The following is a 22,300-nucleotide window of genomic DNA, read 5'->3' on the forward strand; positions in this document are numbered from 1 at the left end:
TCTGCTAGAGGCTGATTTGGTTCATTGATTCACAACACACTGAGTAATGCTGACGGCTGAGTCTCTAGATGAGAGTGGAAAACTTTTTTTTTAGGAACCATGAATTACTGCTGATTTCACATTTAGTGCATGATGCAAATTAATCCTGAATTATTTTCTGAGTGTGATGATCCTGCTCTGAACCAGATATACAGCAGTATAGTGTGTGCAGCTGTTACACATAAATATGGTCAATGAATCAAGTTGTGCTTTCAGTTGTACCATTGCAAATCAGAAGCAACCTCGCTGAATTCAGCAAAATTGCTAACAATGTATGTCAGTGAGATTGGCCCAGAACTTGTCTCAATTAGGTAAGAATGAAGTACAAGATAGGAGGAGGAAATTTTGGCAAGTGATACTTTTTGCCTTAAAAGTGCAGGCTACATAAAAGAAGGATGCTGACTGACAGATGTAGTAGTACAGGTTTAGGTTTCTTATCCTTTGGTATAGAGCAGCTCGGTATATTTTGGAAATATGCTTAAATGCAAAAATGGCAATCAGAATGTACTGGTAGTGTTACATCTCTGAGGAATACCAGTTCTCACATTGCATTTGATTAATTAATTAGCCCTGTTAATTTAGGCCAGCTCCTTCAAGCTTATACACTTCTGATCATTGCAGTCATATATTTACTATAAGGACTTCAGTATATTCCTTTAAAAGCATGAATATATCCCAGCAAGTTTTAATACATATGCCAACTCTCACTTTATATAAAACACATGCACCTAGTTAGCAGGGAGAATTGCCTTACAACAGTGAGATGCTGTAAGAAGTATTACTTCCACTCTTACTGTACATTTGTCTTTGACAGTGATAATATTGCTGTCAGTTACCAAAGCAATATGCACAAAAGTTCACATGGCTTCTATATATGCGTTTTTGCATAGCAAGTGTGTGTAACCCTACTGTGATCAGCATTGCGGGGTGGCCCAAATTATCCTTCCTCCAAAGAAGTACTAATGGGAAGGTTCTGAGCAATAACATGTCTGTAATGGCCCTAATGCAGAAACTTGCATTTCATAAGGTAGAGTTTAAACTCATCCAAAGTTTACCCCTCATTCCTGCCACTGCTTACTCAAATGTCACCATCTCCTGAACACCATTCAGATAGATATTTGTAAAACTAGACCATATGCAAGGAGGCCTCTCCCACATGTTCCTGCATGACTCCCTTTCCCACGGCGCTATTTTCTGAGCAATTTCTGGAAGCTTTCCAGATGACTTTGGGCCAACCTGTATTCCTTAGATTGCTGACCTCTGTCAGCTTCTGCTGCGTGGACTCAAGTGTATCTAGTTTTGTTTTTCTCACCTGACTTCTTCAAATTCAAATTGCTGCAAATAATTTTCTCCAAACTCCAGTAGGAAAAATGTTATGCCTATTGCACCCTTCTTCACATTTCTGGCTGCATTCTCAAGTGCACGTGCAGAACTACTTATGCACACATGAGAGCAGAATCTGGCCCAGGGAAAATATCATCCTACTAATGTTGTTCATATCCTTGAGGTTACTTAAAAATCACATGCTGTCCAAAACTTCTGTGTAATAATTTAAACTCTTGACTTCAAAGTCTATTATGAAAAGCTGCATACAAAAATTAAATGTACTATAAAACCTTGCAACTTTTTGGCAACCATCCTGGAGTGACCCAAGCTTGGCAGCTATGACTTGACCTGAATGAAACATTTGTTCAGGAGAGTTATTTCTTCTGTTGGTGCTTTGCCAGTATTTGCTTCCTGATAAAAACATCCTCCAAAAGAAAGATAGAGCTAACAAGGGTCATTTAACATCCCACAGGAAGAAAACTAGGTGAAGTTTGGACTGCCCAACTCATTTCATGGGTTTATCACCTACAGTATACATCTGCTATGATCTAGCTGTTCTGAAATGTTGGGTGTGCACACCAAGTCCTTATGAGACAAAAAAATAGTACCAAGGATTTCTGAAGCTTGTTTCTGCATGATAATTTCTGCCTATTCTGGTTTCTCAGAAACTGTCTGAGATTTGGGAAAGAAAGATCTGAAGTGATTAAGGCTGAAGACAAATTCACTGTGATTTTTAAGGAAATGAAACAAGGCTGCTTGTTACAGGAAAAGCTATTTGAGCTAAAGAGAACTGTTTCCTATGTATGCAAAATTATGTCTTAACATGTAATTAGAACATCAACCCTTGAGGATAAGAAGATCTAGAATCAGCTGAAATCTGAAGTCATATATATATGTAGATATATATGTATGCGTGTGTGCATGTATGTATATGTTCAATCCTTTATGTCTTCATAAAAACTTCAGAGAATGGTAATTTTCAGAAAAGAGCACAAAAATGGTCGATTCTAGATTTTATCAATTAGTTTATAATGGTTCAGTATTTCCACATTTGAAAACATTTCTTAAAAAAAAATAAAAAAAATCAGTTCATAACACTATCAGGAAATTGTTTCTTTGGGATATGAAATATATTATTTTCCCCATCTAGTCTCAGATCTAGTTATGGTGGCAGGCATCTTTTTGCACTGGGACACTGCAGAGTCATTCAACTGGTAAAGAAGATTAGCTAGCAGCCCCCAAGAAGAGAATGGTGTTGATGTGAAGCTTTCGTGAGCCTTTGTCATTCTCAGAACAAAGTCTTTGGGCACAGTGCTTTTACTGAGTATTTCGTGAACCCTAAATTTGTATTCAGAAGCTCTTTGGAAGAAATCCCATATAGCAGGGCTGGAGTACTGAGAAACAGCCACTACAAAGGTGCAAAACCTTTCTGGAGGGCACCAAAGGAGGGCACTGAAGCAGGCCAAACTTACAGACTGTGGTGTTCCCCATTACCTCCTCATCCATCTTCTGCTGACTTTTACTCAGAAATCCATATAGAATAATACAGGTAGTGCATGTATTAACTATCTAACTGGCTTTCTGCCAGAAAGACAAAAATTAGAGTGGGTGTTAGTCTGTGTGTGTTGGTAAGCTTAATTCTGGATTTCCCCTGAGCATTAGAAAATTGTGTCAGCTGGCCAGATCAGCTTTCCACAGTCATTCATCTTGCCTGAGAAATGTAGAGGCCTCACAAGCTCTTCTCACTTCTCTTCCTAAGGAAGGGATCTAGGCTTACAGATCAAGTGTTCCTGAAGCAGGACAAAGGTGTGTCAATGCAAAACATGCAGTAAGGTACCGTGGATAGATTTTTTTTTTTCCAGGTAGAGCTACAATTTTATATTTTAAAATATCATTATTAAAATAAAAGGCTAAAGAGCTAGAGTACAGACCATTTCCATGTAATGTAAGAATTGTGAGAAATACAAATAAAATATACATCCATTTCACAAACATACTTAATGTTGCAGCCTAGAGAAGACAATAAGCCATATAAAATATTTTATAAGTATCATCATTGTTGCAGCTATTCTCTTCCTGCTCTTACCTAGTTGTTTTAAAAATACTAAGGGTCCCTCTTTTTCATGGAAGAATATTGGTACAGAGGCAGCAAGTAATGAATTCAGTTCAATCTAAGCATCAGACTTGCAAAACTGGCTTTGCCTCTTTAAAGTCTACAGATATCTGTAGCCCATTTTGTTTTTGTTTGGGCAAAGCTTATGGCATAAGCTGTAGGACTGAGTCCACCCAGAAAGATTAAATGCAAAGCTTTGGTCTCAGGGTACCGACTGATCTCAGTACTCATTACAGCAGGTCTTAAGTACTTCAGCTTCTCAGAAAGCAGAAAAATGAAGAAAGAGTTTGTAGCCTAGGCAGTTGCAGAAATGAGGCTGCTGGTAGAATGAATAGCACTGATCTATTGTTGAGAGAGATACAGTAAATCATAAAGGCTGCAAGTTTGTGTACTCTGGTATAATTAAATAATTAGTTTTCCCAACATCTATGTTTATCACTTCAACACAGATCAAAACTCCTAGCAATATTTTTCAATAAAAACGTCAGGTTTAGGCATCTCCTTCCAGTATCTCCAAGGACTTTCAGTTCTGAAAGAAAATAGTCTAATACTTCAGTGGATATATAAATCACTTGATCTAAGGTGCATTAACTGGACAGGTCCAAAAGGAACAGGGCTCCCAGTCTTGCCCGTCCAAAATTTTGTAGGCGAGATTTCCTTTGAGTTACAACAATAGGGTCCAGGCCCCCAAAACACAGTAGGACTGAGTAAATTTTTTTCATTATTTTAACTATTTTTAACTATTTTAACAGATTCTCTGCAGTAACAGTCTGCTCGAATCAACAGACTACTGGCTGCAGAATCAGAGGACACCATGCCAAATTGGCTTTCTGGAAGACAAGTCAGAAAGCAACTGTGCCTCAGTAAGTATTCACTGTAATCTCCTCTGGGGAAAGGTCCATTGAGAGTTATTTGGGTAGGTGTGGGGCCAACCACAGTACATGTTAAATTAAAAAAAGTCAATGACTAACTGATACTGAAATTATAGCAATTTGTCTATAGGTTCTGTAATTTCCAGCTTCCTGTTAAAAGCAAACATGCATACAGATTTTTATACAGAGCACATTAATAAAGATTACTGCAGAGATTTCCCCACATTTGACCTTCAGATTTTGTGGCCCTCCATATTTTTTTATGTTCATAATCTGCAACTGATAAGAGAGAAAAATAAGCCAAAGAGAAAATTATTCCAAACCGTAACTTGTTAACCGGCAGGTTGGAAACAGCAGATGTTTAAAAGGCTGCTCAATGTTCCTGAAGGCATAGAGATACAATTAAAGAGAAAACTCTTTCCACATTACATGAGGAGAAGCTGCTAAAGAACTCAAGGAGAATTATTTTACATTTGAAATGAAATTTAAATCTCACTTGTGGGTTATAATGCAATTAAGAACAGCTTTTGGTTAAGAGCATATGTGAAGAAACGAAGTTGTTCTGTTGCTTTACACACTATCTACATGAAACTGGATGGAAGTACATTGCTATGATTGTAATAGTTCTTTTATTTGATGAAGAACTCGGGTGAGCTGATCCTTACTCAGAATCCCATTTGATTGCTACTCCCTGGCCTCAGTGAGCCAACAAGGGCTTTAGAAAAGAGCAGGTTTATCTCAGATGAAAGGTTTCCAGCACTGCTTGTGCTGCACACAACCTAAAGCCAGGTGAAGGCTTTCTGGACTCTGCTGGGACTCCCTCAAGGACATGGACATTTCAGCTCTAGCTGATGAAGCCAGACACCTATTGTCAAGAAACTGAATCTCCATCCCATGGTGGCGATGACTGGAGGCTTTGTGTCTTGCCTGGGGGGGATGCAGCATGCTTGAGAACAGCAGCAGTGATACAACAGTGTAATTGCAGCAGTTAAAAGTTGGGAATATGGTCAAAGGGTTATAGGGCTCAATTCACTGTCATGCTGTCCACTGGAGTACCAATTTCCACAGGACAGAGTGAGCAAAACACACAACCTAATCAAAGTGTGCTAATAAACAACCATACGAGGTGTAAGCTGAGAGACTAAACAGACTCCTGTGTCTATTTTGGATGATGCTGGGTGAAATAAGGAAGGGGATATTAAGGAGTATGGTTTAGTGGTACTCATTTCCTAGACTCCCAAAACTAGACAGACAGCAGTTTCCTGCTCTTTGAGCATTCTGCATGTATTCTCCCAAGCAAAAGGGTCACAGTGTTAAGATGTACAAACATTGCTCAATTGCAGCTGAAATGCTGTCACATGAACAGTATCCCAAATACATTCTTAACCAGAATGGGGTCATCAGGCAGGTAATCTGTGGTATCCTTGTTGTTTGATGTAGGAAAGGATTGTTTTTAATGCAAAAAACATTGACCACAGTCATTTGTGTTTACTATTCAGTATTTCATATCCTAAAAAAAGGCTTATTTTCTCAGAGGAAATTGTTATGCCAAATAATAATATAAAAATGAATTATGACTTTCTTTTTGATATGTTGAGCTTTGACTTTATTCTTCATGTTTCTTTGAATCTTATAGGAAATTGTATTTATCTATGATAGGGTGGAGATACTGAGAAAAGATAGCTTGTTAAAGCAAGACTACGCTAAGGTTTGATTTAAAAATACCCAGTATAGCTGCTTGATACACAGTTTTCCTCTTGAAAGCACAGGTCAGGTTTTATCTAGCCCTGATCAGTCACCTTGTAAGGAAACTAAGCATTACATTAGCCATTTTGCAGATGTGAGAAGAGACAGAAGTACTGAAATGACTTTTCATTAAAATCTCAAAAGGAGATTCTGAGATAAGGGATTTCAGCAAGTTGCAGACCCAAATCTCACATGTTGAATGCCCAAAATTTTCCCTGGCAAAGTCATGCAAGGTGATAATTTTTTTTTAATCCCCTCTGTCAAAGACAAACAAGACAAAGCTGGCTCTTTCCTAAGAAAACAGCTTGTGTTACTATAGTGTGATGCTGTAGTTCTGCTTGTAGGCAGAGGGTGGGCAAAGGTGCTCCATGAGGCGTCAAGGATACAGAACTGCTCCTAATGCCTAATGCCCTTATTAGTTCCTAATGCCATCCTAAACTACAAGACTGACTGACCCCGCTCTTACATGAAGGGAATATTAGGATATGCTTTGAAAAAAGGTCTGCCAAGTCATCTTCTCCCACTGCCTACTCCTTGCATAGTGCACATATAGGACAGTCAGCTTTTCCTGTACGGCTTTCTGAACACAGAAACTCACTACACACACACAAAGGTTCACAATTTTCAAAGCAAAATTTTAGTACCTAGTTGATTCTGCAGTTATCACTATAGAAGAAAAGAGATTATATTGAAAGAATTTTGTATTAATAAGACTGAAGTGGAATGTACAATTATATATTGAGTAAAATTAAAATATCATACATAGAGAGCATTAATTTAGAAGCTAAGAAGTTAAATATTATTTTGGAACATTACTGTTCACATCAAGAGAAATGGTATTTGGTGGTCTGGAAGCTTAGTTCTTCATCTGTACCCAGAAGTTATGCTTTTGAGTTACTGTTAAATAGTTACGCATAAACTGTTATGAGTCGAACTGAAGTTTTGTTTGTATTCCTGGTTAATTTATTCTGAATGGTAGTAGAGTACCGAATTTTAATTTGGGTGCCTAAAAAGTTGCACAACTAATGTAAATACAAGCAGTAAACTAGAAAACTTTAACATTAATAGTCAAATCTGATGTGTGGATCAGAGTGCAAGCACCTTTTTTTTTTCCCAAGAATTGCACTCCCCACCTTAGATACATGGGTGGTTCACTTGGCTGTGCACAGTACATGAGCAAACCAGGGAACAGGGAATACTTAATCACTGCAAAGATTAAGCATTACTTCAGTACCATACTTGGAACCTGCAAAGCATTTCATTCTGAGTCCTTTCCACTGACTGACACTAAACAAGCAGAAGCTGCAGGAATGAGGGAGGAAGAAGGATATGAACATGGAATAGTTTCCCCAGCTTCTCAATTAGCAAGCAAACCAGACTGCCCTTAGCAGAATGTATGTTCTATCTTCTCTTTCACATGGACGATTTTATAAATTGCTGTTGCCAATGGTGCCAGAGATGTTTTAACCAAACTGTCTCTGAAAGTTGTCATTAGGTTTGCAGAAGGGAAAAAAGAAATCTCAAATGTACCGTACCATTAATGGCTGCTTTTCCCGAAGATAGCTCATAATACATCTAGCTATAGTGTTCAGTTTTCATGTGAAGAGTTCAAGTTTAGTGATAAGGGGTCTAATCTTACTGTAACTATAAACGCAACAAGACCATATGAACATAGCTTTCATAAATGTTATATTCATTATGTCCCATTAGAGATTAGCACAGCTAGTACCAGTAAAAATAGACTCATGCCTGTCCTACATATGCTCACTGAGTATACTAACATTGATTTATTAAAACACTAAACATTTAACTCGGTTATAGCAGACTGCTTTTTCAAAGAGAGAATTTTTTTTTGAGTGGAACAGGCATTTTAGTACATATAACAGTCCATTCATTTCCAAACTGGTTAATTATATGAAAATAATAGATTGTGTTAGAGGAATAGTATTTCATATTTGCTTAAGTTGGAAATCTTCTCCCGAGCTCTGAAAACTGTTATTTCAAATTCTGGTACCCTGCCATAATAGAAAAAATGCTACTGTGTCCATATTTAATCCAATGTTCCCCATCATCTGCAAGGATGAACAACAGAAATCACAGGGAGAAACAATAGCGAGATGTGGTGTCTGTTCTCCGTTCTTATGTCGAGTGGTATGTTGGTGAGTTGTCTGTGAAAAAAAGTGTTATATGTATAATAAGTGAGTATGATGTCAACAGAGTTTGAAATATTGTCTTGTCCTAACTTTCCTTTTCTACTTTCTGTATATACTATTTTTGTCCAATTCTCTGTGTTTACATTTAGGAAGTCAGATTAGATACACTGGAATTGAGTCCAGGGGGACAGGGCTAACTGTCTTAGGTTATCAGGGCTTTCTAGGGAGAGTTCCCGCAGAGGCTAGTCAGGAAGGGGTAGCTGAGAGAAATTCTGTGTGCTTGAAGTGAAGGCACAGTGAGAGAGAGTGAAGGTAAATCCTAGGTAGTAGCACTGTTTGTCTTAATTTCTGTATTGGAATAAAACATCCTACCAGCTGTCTTTAAAACATCCCTGGACTGAAATGTGCTACTATCCCTATTTCAGATGACCCTATCTGATTTTCCCATGCTGTCTGCTAAAAAAGGTTAAACTCCCTCAAAAAACAACAACTTCTACACTGATGTTATGAATGTCTTTTTCCTCTTTAGAGAATACTTGAGTAATTGATAAACATCAAACTAAACTTAGTTCAATTAACAATGATACTGTTTAGCAGCAGTTTACTGCTGCAGATTATAATACATAGTTTAGTGCTATCATAATTAGATAGTATAAATTTTAGAGGTAATTTAATTATGGAAGTCTTGTTTTGTTTGTTTCCACTGAATGAGAACTTAATCAAAATCCACCTAATAGAATAAAATACATGGATTCATAAGACATAATCATTCATAAGATAGTGACTTATAAATGTAATTAAAATATCTGTAATGTGACATTCTTATTACCCCATGGAGAGACCTCACATAATAAATGGAGTTTCACGTAAGTATATGTATCTTTGTCCACTCCATTATTGCCAACTATCTTTCGCTGGACCTACACCAAATGTTCCCTGTTTTGGACATGTTTTTAAGCAAACCTTATTGAAAAAAAAAAGGTAGATACTTTGTCCCTACTTTCCCTCCAAAGATCTAGATTATTTAATTACCAGTGCTGATCATTTGTGGTTCCCTTATGTTAGTGCAAGTTAAGAAGTTTAAATTCTTCTTTAATTACATGATTTATAGTTTCTTCTAGCATTGGACTCCCCTAAGTGTAAAGTCTTGATCTTACACACAGAAAAGTCATTTATCATTCTTCTCAGCAGTTCCTAAGATTTTACTTTTTTCTTTTTAATGCCTGTGCAGTAAGCATCAGCATGCTTAAGGTGGTATTGCCACACTGCTAAAGATGTATCTTAATTGTTTTTTATGAATTCTTTGTGAAAAGAGTAGTTTAGAAAAAAGTAGGATACAAAACAAAACAAAAAAAAAAAAAGATGGTATTATAGTTCTGCAAGATATTTGGCATTCATTTACCTCAAGTTGCATAAATCATACCAGTGAATTTTCCAGAAATTCTCTGGACTTTCACACTCTAGAACAGCAACAGGTAGAAAAACCATTAGAATTATATTTGCACTGAAAGAAGATTTTCTCTCAAAATGGACCCAGTCTCCAATAATCTCCCCACAAAATGCAACATCATGCCCTCTCCCTCTTCACATGACCATCTTGTCCCAACATGGAGGCTGTGAAGCAGGCCTTCCTGCTCCAAAAAGCCTAACAAGGAATTGCACTTGAGAGCCACTGATCTAGGAAAATACACCGTTCCCTTCCCAAGCAGTGTACCCCCGTGTGAAGGGTAATGGGATTTCCAGACTTTGGCAGAAATGCTGCAAACTTTTTGTCAAGTATCCTGGAGAAGTAGAAACACAAGCTTTACACCATTAAATGGCAGTGATAGATATGAAAGGTGGAAAACCTCTGCTTTGCAATTAAAACAAAGGAATAAAAAACAGTGCTCATGTCTTACTTTAGCATAACAAGATATAGCTTTTTAAAGAATCAAGATGTGTCAAGGACTCTAAAATTCATTTAAAAATCATTTTATGTCTCCTTATAGCTGAAATAAATCTGGCTTTGCAGATTTTGAACAGTTTCAATAAAGGGTTTAAAGATTTGAAACATTCTTGAAATAGTCCAGCAACTTTTCTGCTTGCAAGTACTCCTACTCTGTAACAACATAAATGCTTACACCAGAATACTCCATACAAGTATGCATATAATGTAGGCTGTACGCACAGATGTACACAGTTGTATATTGGTTAGATCCAGCCCAAGGGAGCAGCAGGAACACATGGCCAGAGTGGAGAGAAAGGGGAAGGACAGCAGCCCAAACTTCGGTCAAATTCAGTCTTGCTAAAGTACCCTCTCATTTAATTGTTGGCTGCTTTTGTCTGACCCCGTGCCATTTGCACTTTTTCTCCAAGTGGTCTGATGAGTGCTGGTGGCAGCACAAAGGACACTGGAGGACAACTAGGGAAGTGAGGATGGTGGAGACAGTAACCAGCAACTGGGTGGGCTTATGTCATGTGGAAGAACCCTAATCCATCCACAGCACAGGAGGAGGAAGAATTGCAGCTTGGGGTTGTTAGCTGGTTAGTTGAGTACAGAACATATCCAGTCTAGGAGACAGACATTAGCATCTCAAGGAAAGGAAGCAATGCTTATATTAGTGAAGGGTGGCAAGGCTGTTGCCTTGATGAGAAATAAAACAGCGTGTTAAGAAAGCAAACAGGGGATGTAATTGTGGATCATGTTGTCTATGACCTCCCTGTTTACTGAGATAATGAAGAATGTCCTTTTGCCATCATAGCAGCTGGATTTTCAGAACTGGCAGCTTACCCTACTACTGCATAGCTTTGCTGTCCTAAGCAGGTACCTAGAGCGTTGTCAATGGCATTGTGGTTTTGCCGTCAAGCTTTTAAACAGATTCTGGAGGAGGTTAAGGATGCCATTATGCACTAATTTGAGCTGGTCAGATCAGGGCTTCTGTGGTCTCACCTCCTCCTCCAGCCCCTACTTCATCTTTTTTACCACCCTGGCAGTTGTACAAATGTGAAGTAAGTCAGTTCAGAGAGAAAAGTAACTATGAAATTAAGAAAATAGTTTTTCTGGCCAATTCTTCTTTGAATCATCTCACTGTATTGTCAGACAAATGCCAGTGCTCACTCAAACGATGGAACAAAACCATCCAGGAAACAGCTTCCACAAATTAATTCAAACTGATAACACATGCAAAAGGGAAAATCTTTGTCAATGTGTATTTTGAGGGAAAAAAAGAAAGTAGCTTTCAGTTGAATTAAAGTAGATTATAAGCAGTTTTCATTCACTTCTTCTCCTAAGTTTTCTTAAAGATCTGACACTATGTATCTTTAGATGTTTACATAAAAATATACAGATTTATCTTACATCAGACTTTGATACTAGAATTACTTCCAGGTAACTTGCTAACAATAGTGTGGACACTGGGTCAGGGTGTTGAAATCTAAGCACTGGGACATTTTGTACCTCTTAATCAGGGCCCCTATCTCCAGTATGTTCTCCAAAGAATGAAAGCATGCCCTTACTGAAGGGTGGAGATCTAGTCTTACAGGAATTCAGAAAGGAGGATGTTTCTCACCAGGATTGGTAGTAGTCAGCAAGGCTCTTTATACAGCCAAGTATGGAAGTGCAATCTTGAAAAACAATAGGAAGTTTTTTTGTTTGTTGTGTTTTTATATATCAGGCCCATATGTGTGTTCCTGAATAGTGACCATACATAGCTGAAACAACTTCCTAGTAAACACAGCAAAGCCCTATTTGTGTGCATAAAATAGACAGACTTACATACGAAGATGTTTGCCCTCCCTCATGAGGTTGCATGGACACCCTCAGCAGTATGTCACATAGACAGGGGATTACAAGAGTGTTTATTTTACCTTTCACTCAGTAATTACTCAACCATCTTCAAGAACAGCATTGTCTCTTTCAGAAATCAAAATCCATCCATTGCTTTCCAGATCTAAGCCATAATTACTAGAGGTATTTTTAGTTTTAAGTCCCATCTTCCTATTCAGCCTGACGATACCTTAATTATATGCTGACAAGGAGCAGGAATCAACAGCTGCAGGCTAAATTGTGGCACTGAGTCTTAGTCCTTTCTCAGGCATGTGTGGGTGTTCATGCTACTGCGGTAAGGAATTGTACCTTCCAGAGAGCCCCTCTCTCTCTTGCACAGAGAACCAAGAAACCTCCTCTTCAACAGTTACTCTCTGCCTTATGGAGCCCAGTGCAGGCAGACTGAGCATCAGTTTAAAAGACCACTGAAAGGATTACTTGTATAATCTGTAAAATACGTTTCGCTTTTTGCTCTTGTACATACGTGGCTTTGAAAAATATATCTTCACATATGAGCTAATGTTAAGGCAGAAATTAAGTATGCCCTTAAATGGTTGTATTTCCACATTTTCAGTACCACACATGTATTTCATATAGCAGCCAAAAGCTGCCTCTCTGAATTTCAGGGTGGGAAAGATTGACAATTGATTTTCTTCTCTTTCCTTGTAACTTCAGACATGGACACTCTTCTGTCTAGATCTACCACCTTCTTTCCTGTCCCGCTGTGATACTCACACAGCAGTGTTTTCCTACCTGTATTTAAGAGAACCAGATGCTTAGCCTTACTCTGACAAAGCTTTAAATAAACACCAGGAGGATAAAGCATGGTATTGCAGCAGTATCCCCTTCAGCATTTCACTGGCATATTCTCAGTGCCTCCATGGTCTGCTTTGTCAAGAAAAGGGATTTCTGTGCTACCTCCAGAGTGGACATCTATAACTGCTTGCTGCTGTTAGAAACACAGGCTCCCTCTAACGTGAATTGCAGTGTGAGGCTTATAGAAATTTGTTAAACATAAATAAAGAGGGCATCAGAGAAAACAGATGGTACATGTGGCATAAATATTTATTGGCATATTTTCTTTAAGACATAGGTGACAATTAATTACATCAAACCCAAAGGAATAAGCCTTAATGGGAAGAAAATATTCACAGCTGGTTTTGAAGCAGAGGATTATGAAGAGATGACTCGGGATGATTCATTAATGCAGTCCAGCCATTAAAATAGGGATAGTCTCTAAAATACCAAGACCTATAAATCTATCAAGTCATTTGAGATATGTACCTTCTGATGAGTAATTAGGACTAAATTTCAGGTACATTACTGCTAAAAATGCTGGGTGGAGAGCAGTATAACACATCCTTCTGACAACACACAATGCATACCTAAAAAAGAATTGTGGCTGGGCTGGAGAGACACAGGAAAGCCATGTCAGGACCTTATTTAGGTGAACTGGAGCAAGTCACAGAAGATGGTATATACTGGGTTGTCTGATTTTGGAAATGCTCCATTAGAGCTTGCAAGGAGAGTGGTTGGAAACCTCATCTGCATGTTAGATAGCAGTTGTGCAGCTCATGGGATAGATTCTTACATAGAATCTGAAAGGAGTAATGTAATTTTTGTGTCTCTCCTAATGAAAATACAGGACAAGAAGGGGAAAAAAGACTTTCTCCGCTCACAGCTAGAGAGGGAAATTGTCACTCTCTAATCATGCAAAGGACCGTACAACAAAGGGAAGGCCAAGACTTGGCTTCAAGTTGATGTTTCCCCAACCTGCCCTGCATCCTGTTGAAGTTCTGGGCAGAGAAAGTGTTGGCAGAGTGCCATGGTCCTACTTTGACAAGGATGGATTTTTTGGTAGTTTGCAGTAGCCTGATCTCACTTTGGTGAGGTAAGGAAGGTACCACTATATAGCTGAGGGATAGCGGACATGAATCCTTTTCAGTTATTTAGATTACAGTGCAGAAGGTGTGCCTGAGCTGCTTCATACTCTGGGGTTATGGCTTGAAAATTCTCCCACCTGTGTAATACTGCTGCCTCACATTTCCATTCGTGTACATCCTTTTGCAAGCAGCTATGTGGCATATCTAGTACTTCCAAACTAATATTTTTATTTCTACATTTTACAGCTGGTTCCTCTGCTAGAATCATTTTGGCAAGCGTGGAAATTAATGTGAGACAAGCATTGCATCCAAATGATAATGGATAATTAGCTCTGTCTTCCAGAAGATGCTTTTTTATTCTAAGTGACTATCAGGCTCTTCCAAATACCTCACATAAGACATATTCGAACTCAAGAGCCTCTTTACCCATTCAAGTATAAAGGATCAAATTGTACCATGTGTGGAGGAATGCGCTACATCTTTTCTACCATTCCCAGTCTCCTGACTACCAAAAAGTTGAGCTATGCATATTAGTTACAACTGTTAATGACTCCAAAAAGAAGTGATGAGAGCCAATGGCAGGGAAAATAAGTCACCAAAATTTACTCAGTGGGGGAAAGGAAATTGTAATCTAAAAGCAAATAACCGCAACATAAAAGCAACAACTAGTAACTTTCAGTTTCCTTATTTCTTTGAAATATCTGAGATCTCTACAAAAAGGAGATGTCAATCCTTATAAAACATCTTTCTTCAGTATGCATTTATGTCTATGCTTAGGGAAGGGAAACATGTGGGAATTACCCAGTTATGTTCTTCTATCCCATGACAGCATGCCAATTCAATAGTAACTCAGGAAACAAAATCCTGCTTGTTTTCCAAAGCTACTCAGAGGTGGAGCAATAGGAGACTAAAAATAGCAATGACAAAAAAAACAGGTGGGAGAACACTCTATAGAATATTACCTGACACTCAACAAATTTTAGCTGGCAGTTTGTGAACAGTTGGGATCTCTCTCTCCCCGCCCAGAAAATATAGGAAAGTGTCTTTCCCTTTACATGCTTTATAATATAGGCATCACAAGCCTCACTGCTCTGCATGAAGGTGTTTTAAAGCAGCATAGTATAAAACCAGAAGGAAGCTGAATGAAGATCACACGTTAGGCATTATGAAACTATATGCACAAGAAAGCCACACACGCACGCTCCTACTTCAGATAATCCTTATATCCTCTTCATTAGGGTGTGTGTGACTGCACAGTTGTATCTTTAAATAGCCAAGAAATTCGTGACTGGGCCTGAGGGAGTGCAAAGACCACCTGCCCTCCAGGCAACTTGTGTAATTGCCCCTATTCCAGTTCAGTCTGCTGCTGGCTGCAGCAATAGAGCTTTTATCAAGTAAAGTGAGCAGTTGTTTATTACACAGATAAACATGCATGCCCAATAACAGTATGAGAACTTCAAGAATGTACTAGGGTTGGAAGTTCTTCTGCATATTTTTGTGCTCTTGGCATTCACAGCATGAAGTCTAACTGCCACTGTAAGTTTCACCTAACTGCAGTCGAGTGTTTTGCCATAGGTGTCTTCTCCTCCAAAACTCAGGACCTTGTACAGACAAAGTGTATATTCATGTGCCCTTTGAACTAAAAGATCTGCTACAGCTGTCCGTACAACATCCATTTTACCATCACAGTCTCAGCATAAAGGGTTTTTTTTTCCTAGCTACACTAAGAAAAAGTACCAGGGTGAGCAAAAGCAGGGATAGGGGTTTCTGTTCTGTAGAGACACTTACCTTCCCAAAGTATCTCCGTAAGTCAGAGAACAATCAGGAACCACATCACATAGTGTTACTGAAACTACCTAAAACACCACTCCTGACAGTATTGCAGGAAACTGGCTCAGGCTGAGGTTTCCAGCTCCTTTTCCAAAAAGATCCAATCCAGTCCTCAACTGGATGCCAGGCTTTCTCATCTCATTGCTTTTCTGCACAGAAACGGGGAGCCAAAAAAGCCCTGACTTTAATCATCACTGTGGGAGCTTCCAGACCCCTTTCTGTAATACAACCCAGCTTAGGGATGATGCCACAGAAAGCATGTCAGGGAGCCTCACAGTCCCATTTGCACCACTGCTCTGGACCTACAAGTTTAAGGCATCCATGAAGAAAGCAGATATTGTCCTGGCAGAAGCTTGTCTAGGGGAAGAAGAAAGTTCAGACCAGAAATTTTTTTTAATTTCCAGCTTCGTCATTTCAGATACGAGAAACTGAAAACTAAGAGATTCTTGCTTTATTTAAGGAGTTTGTTCTAAACCCCTCAAGAGTCTTATTCAGATAGTTTTTCTCCAGCCACATATATGAATAAGTATGTGTAATGAACAACTTTTTTTAAGCTGCAGAGCTTAAAAATGGTAATGATAAAGCTAGTAATCCAACTGACAGAAAGATCTGTATTTCTGTCTCCTATTATTTAACTTAGTAGAAAAACATCCATGATTTCAGCAGCTGTGTGGTCTGGCTCCAGGAATACAGAGCTTGTGAGAATGGGTGAGTATGCAGAAGTACAGGTACTTCTGCCTGACACACAGGGATTAGGGATGGTTTCAGTAATTCTGATGCAGTGGTCACCTCCTCCAGATTCCAGCAGAAGATGTTTAAAACTGAGATATTCCATGCTCTTTTTAACTGATGGCATGCAAATGTGTGTAGAGTCATATTTTTCTAAGCATTTGGGAAGAACCAGTATCGAATCCACCAAAATGATGTTTCCCAGTTAAAATCACTTTATGTATTATGAACAGTTTAGAGAATTTCCCAGCTTGCTTCTTAAACTGTGCATTTGGGTAAGATAAGTCCTTCCAGATCCACACCTCCTCCCCACCCCCCTTTTTTTTTTTCCTTGAAAGGTGCTTAAAGGACTCTGTGAGAGGAAATTATTTATCTTTACTATTTCATACTGGATTCTGGAAATCAGACTTCAATGGGGGCAAGACCTAGATCTGTCAAAAACTACATGTAATTATGAAAAACATTGTCCCAAAGCAGCTGTGGATTTGTATGCATAAAAATAGTTTGACAAACTAGTTGAATTAGATTTAAATTAGTTTGATTAAATTTTTTTTTTCAGAATCAAGGGAATACCTAGGATTACAGCCTCAGTAAAGAAGCATAATTATGGTTTCTAGTTGCCTGTTTACCAACAGAAATAATTTCAGGCTCAACTGAGAGCAATGAAAGAGCAAATGCAAGTTGAGTGGACAGCAAATAAAATAGAAGTGGGGGGAAAAGGAAATTTTAAAGTTCAGTTAAGGCTTTCTTTCTAATTATGCAGTGGCATTTAGGGTTTTGAGAGCATATATTTTAGATGTCAATTTAACTGACTTGAAGAATCTTTTTAATGTGACAACAACACATTCTGCAAGCATGGTAGGCATGGTGATTCATGATTTCATTTTCAAAAAAATTGTTGGATCCGAGATGGTGGTATTGTAGAAGACTTTTTTTAATGGATGCTAACACAAAGCAGTCCTCTAAAAATAGTTAGAGAGAAAGAGGGCAGCACCAGAGTAAACTCCTACTTATGGAAAAGCAGACGGACCTACAGGCCCACTCCTTTCAGGGACACTTTTGGCAACAGAGCCTTCTCTGATGGCTCTGAGAGGCTTAAACAGAAAGACAGAGGAGTCCAGTGCCTTGACAGAGCCATGTCAAACAACCTCCCACAGCAACAGTCTCCATCAGCAGAAGTTGAGCATTGGGCTTCAGCTTTTTTCAAGTCAAATTTTAAGTGCTGATGGTCTGTGGGAGGCAGGTGAGAAGAACAAAGACGGCTGGAGGGTGAGTAGCTGTGATAAGGAGACAGACTGTATTGTCACCAGTGCTGACAGCAAGAGAAAGAAGAACTGCTGCTTCTGCCCCACCAGTGTTCTTCTTGTGACTCCTCTGCAGTTTGGAGGCTTTTGGTATCTGATGTACTTGACATGCCACACAAAGCTACTACTCTGTGTGCTGGAGATTAGATCTTCATTTCCAATCAAGACATAGCTCATGAGTACACGTGTGGTCAAAGTCTCCATGTGACAATCTGTAGTCACTTTTGAACTTGCTGGATGATATCCATCTAATTTGACAATAGGCCAGAGGTCAAAGTTCCTATAGGTTTCATGAATATAGATGAAACTGGGAGATTGTAAGTGCACCAGCTGAGTATGAACTCAAACCTTGCTTATACAACAGAGAAACAAGACAAAGCCACACCTTGATAAACATTCTACTGAAGCGAAAGTGTCAGTCAGAGCTTACACCTCAGGATGCTGAAAAGTCAACCTTGAAATGTTAATACATAGGTAAGCAGGTTTTTCTAATCCCGGCACTCACATAGCCAATCAGAAAATCACCTGTTTTCCAGACCACTTCATAAGCAGAAGAACGTGTAATATTTCTTCTTTTTCATGTAATCTTGACACTTAAGAGCTCTACCTGTTTATAACCTGTGTAACAGCTGGGGCAGAGCTGCTCTGGAATTTGTAAAGCACCCATGAGCAGACGCTATGCAAGTCTCCTTCAGCAGAAACACAGGTCAGTCCCTAAAGGTTTAGTTTAAAATGACTGAAGCCGTTGGCAACCATACGTTATCTTTATTATAGAACTTTAGTCAGAAATTATGAAAAGGGAGATTGGTGAGCCACAGCAGGAGGAAAGCCCACAGAGAGAGACTGAGCTGGTGAAGTTGAGCAATTAGCCTTTTGTTTGAGGCATACTACTAAGAGCAGACACAGCAGAGGGCATCACTGCTGTTCTGGGCTAATCCTCGACTCTGACAAGCCTGGCACTGCCATTTCTGTTTTTCTGCTTTCATGTTACTGTTTCCTAGTAGTTTATGTCTTATCTTTATTGGCCTTTGTGTAACTGAAGTAACGTCATATTTAAGGATGTACTCAGAGACTATGAATTGCTGAATTTAGAGGCTATGCCATGTGTTGTGAACTCAGTGTTCAGAACAGGGTATGTTATCTTCTGAATTGCAGTGGAAACCACTAGTTAGTTGATAAGAGTTTATTTTATGTGGAAAAAGTCTCTAAAGAGCAAAATGGTTCAGTCACAGAATAAGTGGATTTTTTTTATTTTTACTTTAACTTAATCTAGAGATCTCTATAGGGTGACTCATTGACAATAAAGTGCACGGAACTAAGAAGACTTGTCACCAAACTATCCATTGTAGAGCAGTAATTTCTATTGCTAGTAACATTGGTCAGCTGTAGCTGGATCTTTTGTATTTGCTGAATGCAAATACTGTTAGGGGAAGGATGAAGCATTCCTTTTCAGAGGGAAGAAAACATGATGGTCTTGGTGTAAAAATTTAACCTTATACCCAGGAAGAAAGCAGCAGCACTGGTGCCAGGGCAGGCTTGGTGATGAGAAGGAAGAGTTTAGGGCATTATCCTGATCAGTTAGATTTTACAAACCTGATTTTTATTCTTAATGTGTATATTGATGCATATTTATTATACAACTGAGTTCAGTCAAAACCCATCATTATACCTGTGTGTTTCCATCCTTAGTTCCCACCTCATTTTCTCAAAAGCACAGAGAACTTACAGAATGGTGTGCTTTTACTACAGAAGGATCTCACTAACCAGTGGAGCAAAGGGGCCTGTTTTTAACCTAGAGACAATAGTTTCTGATACACTGGATCCAGTCCTGAAATCCTTTCCACAGAAGGCTTTGAGTAGAGATTTATCAGGAGGCATATTTCAAGAGGTGTGACAACTATGGAGCTGCTGATTTTGTCTGCTGCCCTGCAAAGTACCACCCCCCCATTCCTTCTTCCCCCACTATAGTCCAGAACTAAGGCACTTAAGCCCAGGATACAGCAATACATAGCAGACCTGCCCCACTGTATGAAAGACAGTATGAAAATGAGAAACATAGTCTAAACTATTATGTACACTAATGTTATACTATAAAAGGGGTGGAAAAAAAACATTTGGTATCAGAATGAAGTGATAAACATTACTAAATAGTAGAGGCAAGTAAGAAAAAACTAGCTTACTCAATTTAAAAATAACAAATACACTTTTCCAGCTATTGCTGCTTTAGCTTCTGATCTAACAGCTTATATCTAGTTGTATAATGCAGAATTTACTCTTTCGATCCATCTGATAATTATACTTTATGCTTTGGTAATACCTGCTCATCCATACACCCCAGAGACCTGGAGCAGGTGGAACTTGAGTTCGATCATTCTCTCATAGTCACTGCTATGGAATATTTTCACTTGGTATTTTGTTTAGCAAAATCATTTGCATTTTTAAATTATGCTTAGCAGCATTTACTTCCTCGTCTCTTTCTCAAGTACTGAAAATGCGTGTAGAGCACCATAGAACTGTTTGACATGCACAGATAAGCAGAATGGATTTAAGTACTTGTAACTTTTTAATCTCCTTTTTTTCTTTCTACATGACATACAAATGTCTTCAGGGAAAATAATTTATTTTTATAGTGGTTTAGAGCAACACTGTACCAAATGAGACTATCTAGGTGTGTTAAAAAAACAGTAGGCACATACTCACCTGTCCCAGAAATCTGAACATTCATTTAGTAATGCACTATCAATGTTCTCTTCTCCATATATCCAAAATAATAATAATTCCCTGCTTCAGTTGCTTATAAGATTAAAGAATGCATCTGTTTGGCTTTGTAGACTACAGGTAGTTACATTTCTTGGCTTACCAAGATCAGCCTGGACAGAGACTGCCAAGACAACTGGAATTTGGGACTGCAGGGAATCAAGTCTTTCACTTCGGTTTCATTGTTAAATAGCTCATTTTTCCAAACCATTAAATATTTTCTATTCTTTGGTGCAGTTATTTAGCAGAGTCTGGCCTATAGTTAACCACAACAGTTAAAACTTCATGGCATTTTGACAACTGAACGTTTCAAAAATTTCTATGACATCTTTTCCCTAGAAGTGTCTAAAATTTGGAAGTACAATTTTTTAAAGCTTTATCTTTGTCTTTCTGGAGCAGCCTTGTCAATGACATATTGTTCCAGACTGTGCTGATATTTGGGTAGCAGGCATCAGCCTGCCCTGCTGACCAAGACATCAAAGGATGTAGGAAAAGGGGAAGGAGCATGACTGGCTTCTGTGCAACCCACAAACTAGTCTCAAGTTGATACTTATTATTTTGCTCAGGAACAAATCCTCCTTGAAAATAACGTCCCCTGCAATGGTCTGATGGAACCATAATTTTTCCATATCAACAATTTTCAAATACAGGAAATGGAAAAAGACAAGATTAACTTGAAAAAAGCTAAATGGTGGTAAATTATGGTTTATTGGTTTATATTTATCATTGTTTTATTGAGACTGACCTTGAAATCACTTTTCTCAGCTTTGTTAACTGTCACAGTTATATTATGTAGTCCTCTGGGATTCTACTTGACATTTAAATGGGCAGAGAAAGAAAGAAAAATAAATAAGGCCTAGCAAAAAAGTAATTTAAGAAGACTGATGCAGGCACATAAGGTTTTACAGAAAAGTACATTAACTTTGTAGTTTTGCACAAGCAATAATACTTTCTTTTCATTCTGCGGCAAGAACTACTTTTGACTCCAGTCTGTAAATTAAACAATAACAGAGAAACATAAACTTTTTAATGGTAATAAGAGACAAGCAAAGGATAGAAATATTAAGCTGTATGTTTCTTTTGGCCTTGATGGATGCAGAGTCATTTCCGTGAAGTAAGTTTTACACCCAACGTGCATATTCATTCAGGCAGTCACTGAATCATTGATAACAAGATTCCCATAAAATAGAATGAATTTGCCTAAGACCTCAAATTTCTCAAGCTGCAATGTAGGGAGACTACTACTCTTCAAAGCCTGAGTCACAGTGAAAACCTGATAGTGGTTTTCCAGCACATAAATCAGAATTATATTGTAGAAATTGTACTAACAGGTGCAGACACATTGGCCTCGGGTGTCAGTTATGAAAGTTTTCTTTTAGTAAATGATTGTGGTGAAATGACCAAAGCCACAAAGCCTCCCCAAAAAATTCACACAAGCAGCATCGTTTTACACAAGTCCTACCAAACCTAGATGCTAGAAAAATTCCTACGATTTCCAAAATTATGAGGGAGTTTATTAGCTAAAGGGTAATCTCATGTGACATTTTAGAACATTTATTTAGAAATCATAATTTTATAGCTATTTTGTTGTATTTCTAAAAATAAATAAATGGTACTTTAAACTCTATTTAGATTACAAGACTCGAGAAAGTGCAAATTTAAAGAACAGAGGTGTCAATAATTAGGGGTCCTTACAGACGGGCTGGGGGTGGGGGTGTAGATATATATATAAGTATCTCACAA

At 38.4% G+C, this 22,300-nt stretch overlaps 1 protein-coding gene across 3 annotated transcripts in view; it reads left to right on the forward strand.

The window, feature by feature from the left end:
* SPHKAP (SPHK1 interactor, AKAP domain containing) overlaps positions 1 to 22,300 on the forward strand; it is a 53,363-nt gene that overhangs the window by 2,272 nt on the left and 28,791 nt on the right. For all 3 annotated transcript variants that reach the window (XM_010282697.1, XM_010282682.1, XM_010282690.1), the window contains exon 2: positions 4,231 to 4,341. In XM_010282697.1, the coding sequence (XP_010280999.1) occupies positions 4,231 to 4,341 (111 nt within the window). The remainder of the gene's footprint in view (positions 1 to 4,230; positions 4,342 to 22,300) is intronic.

This window comes from Phaethon lepturus, unplaced genomic scaffold, assembly GCF_000687285.1.
Source record: "Phaethon lepturus isolate BGI_N335 unplaced genomic scaffold, ASM68728v1 scaffold5870, whole genome shotgun sequence".
NCBI classification, from domain to species: domain Eukaryota; kingdom Metazoa; phylum Chordata; class Aves; order Phaethontiformes; family Phaethontidae; genus Phaethon; species Phaethon lepturus.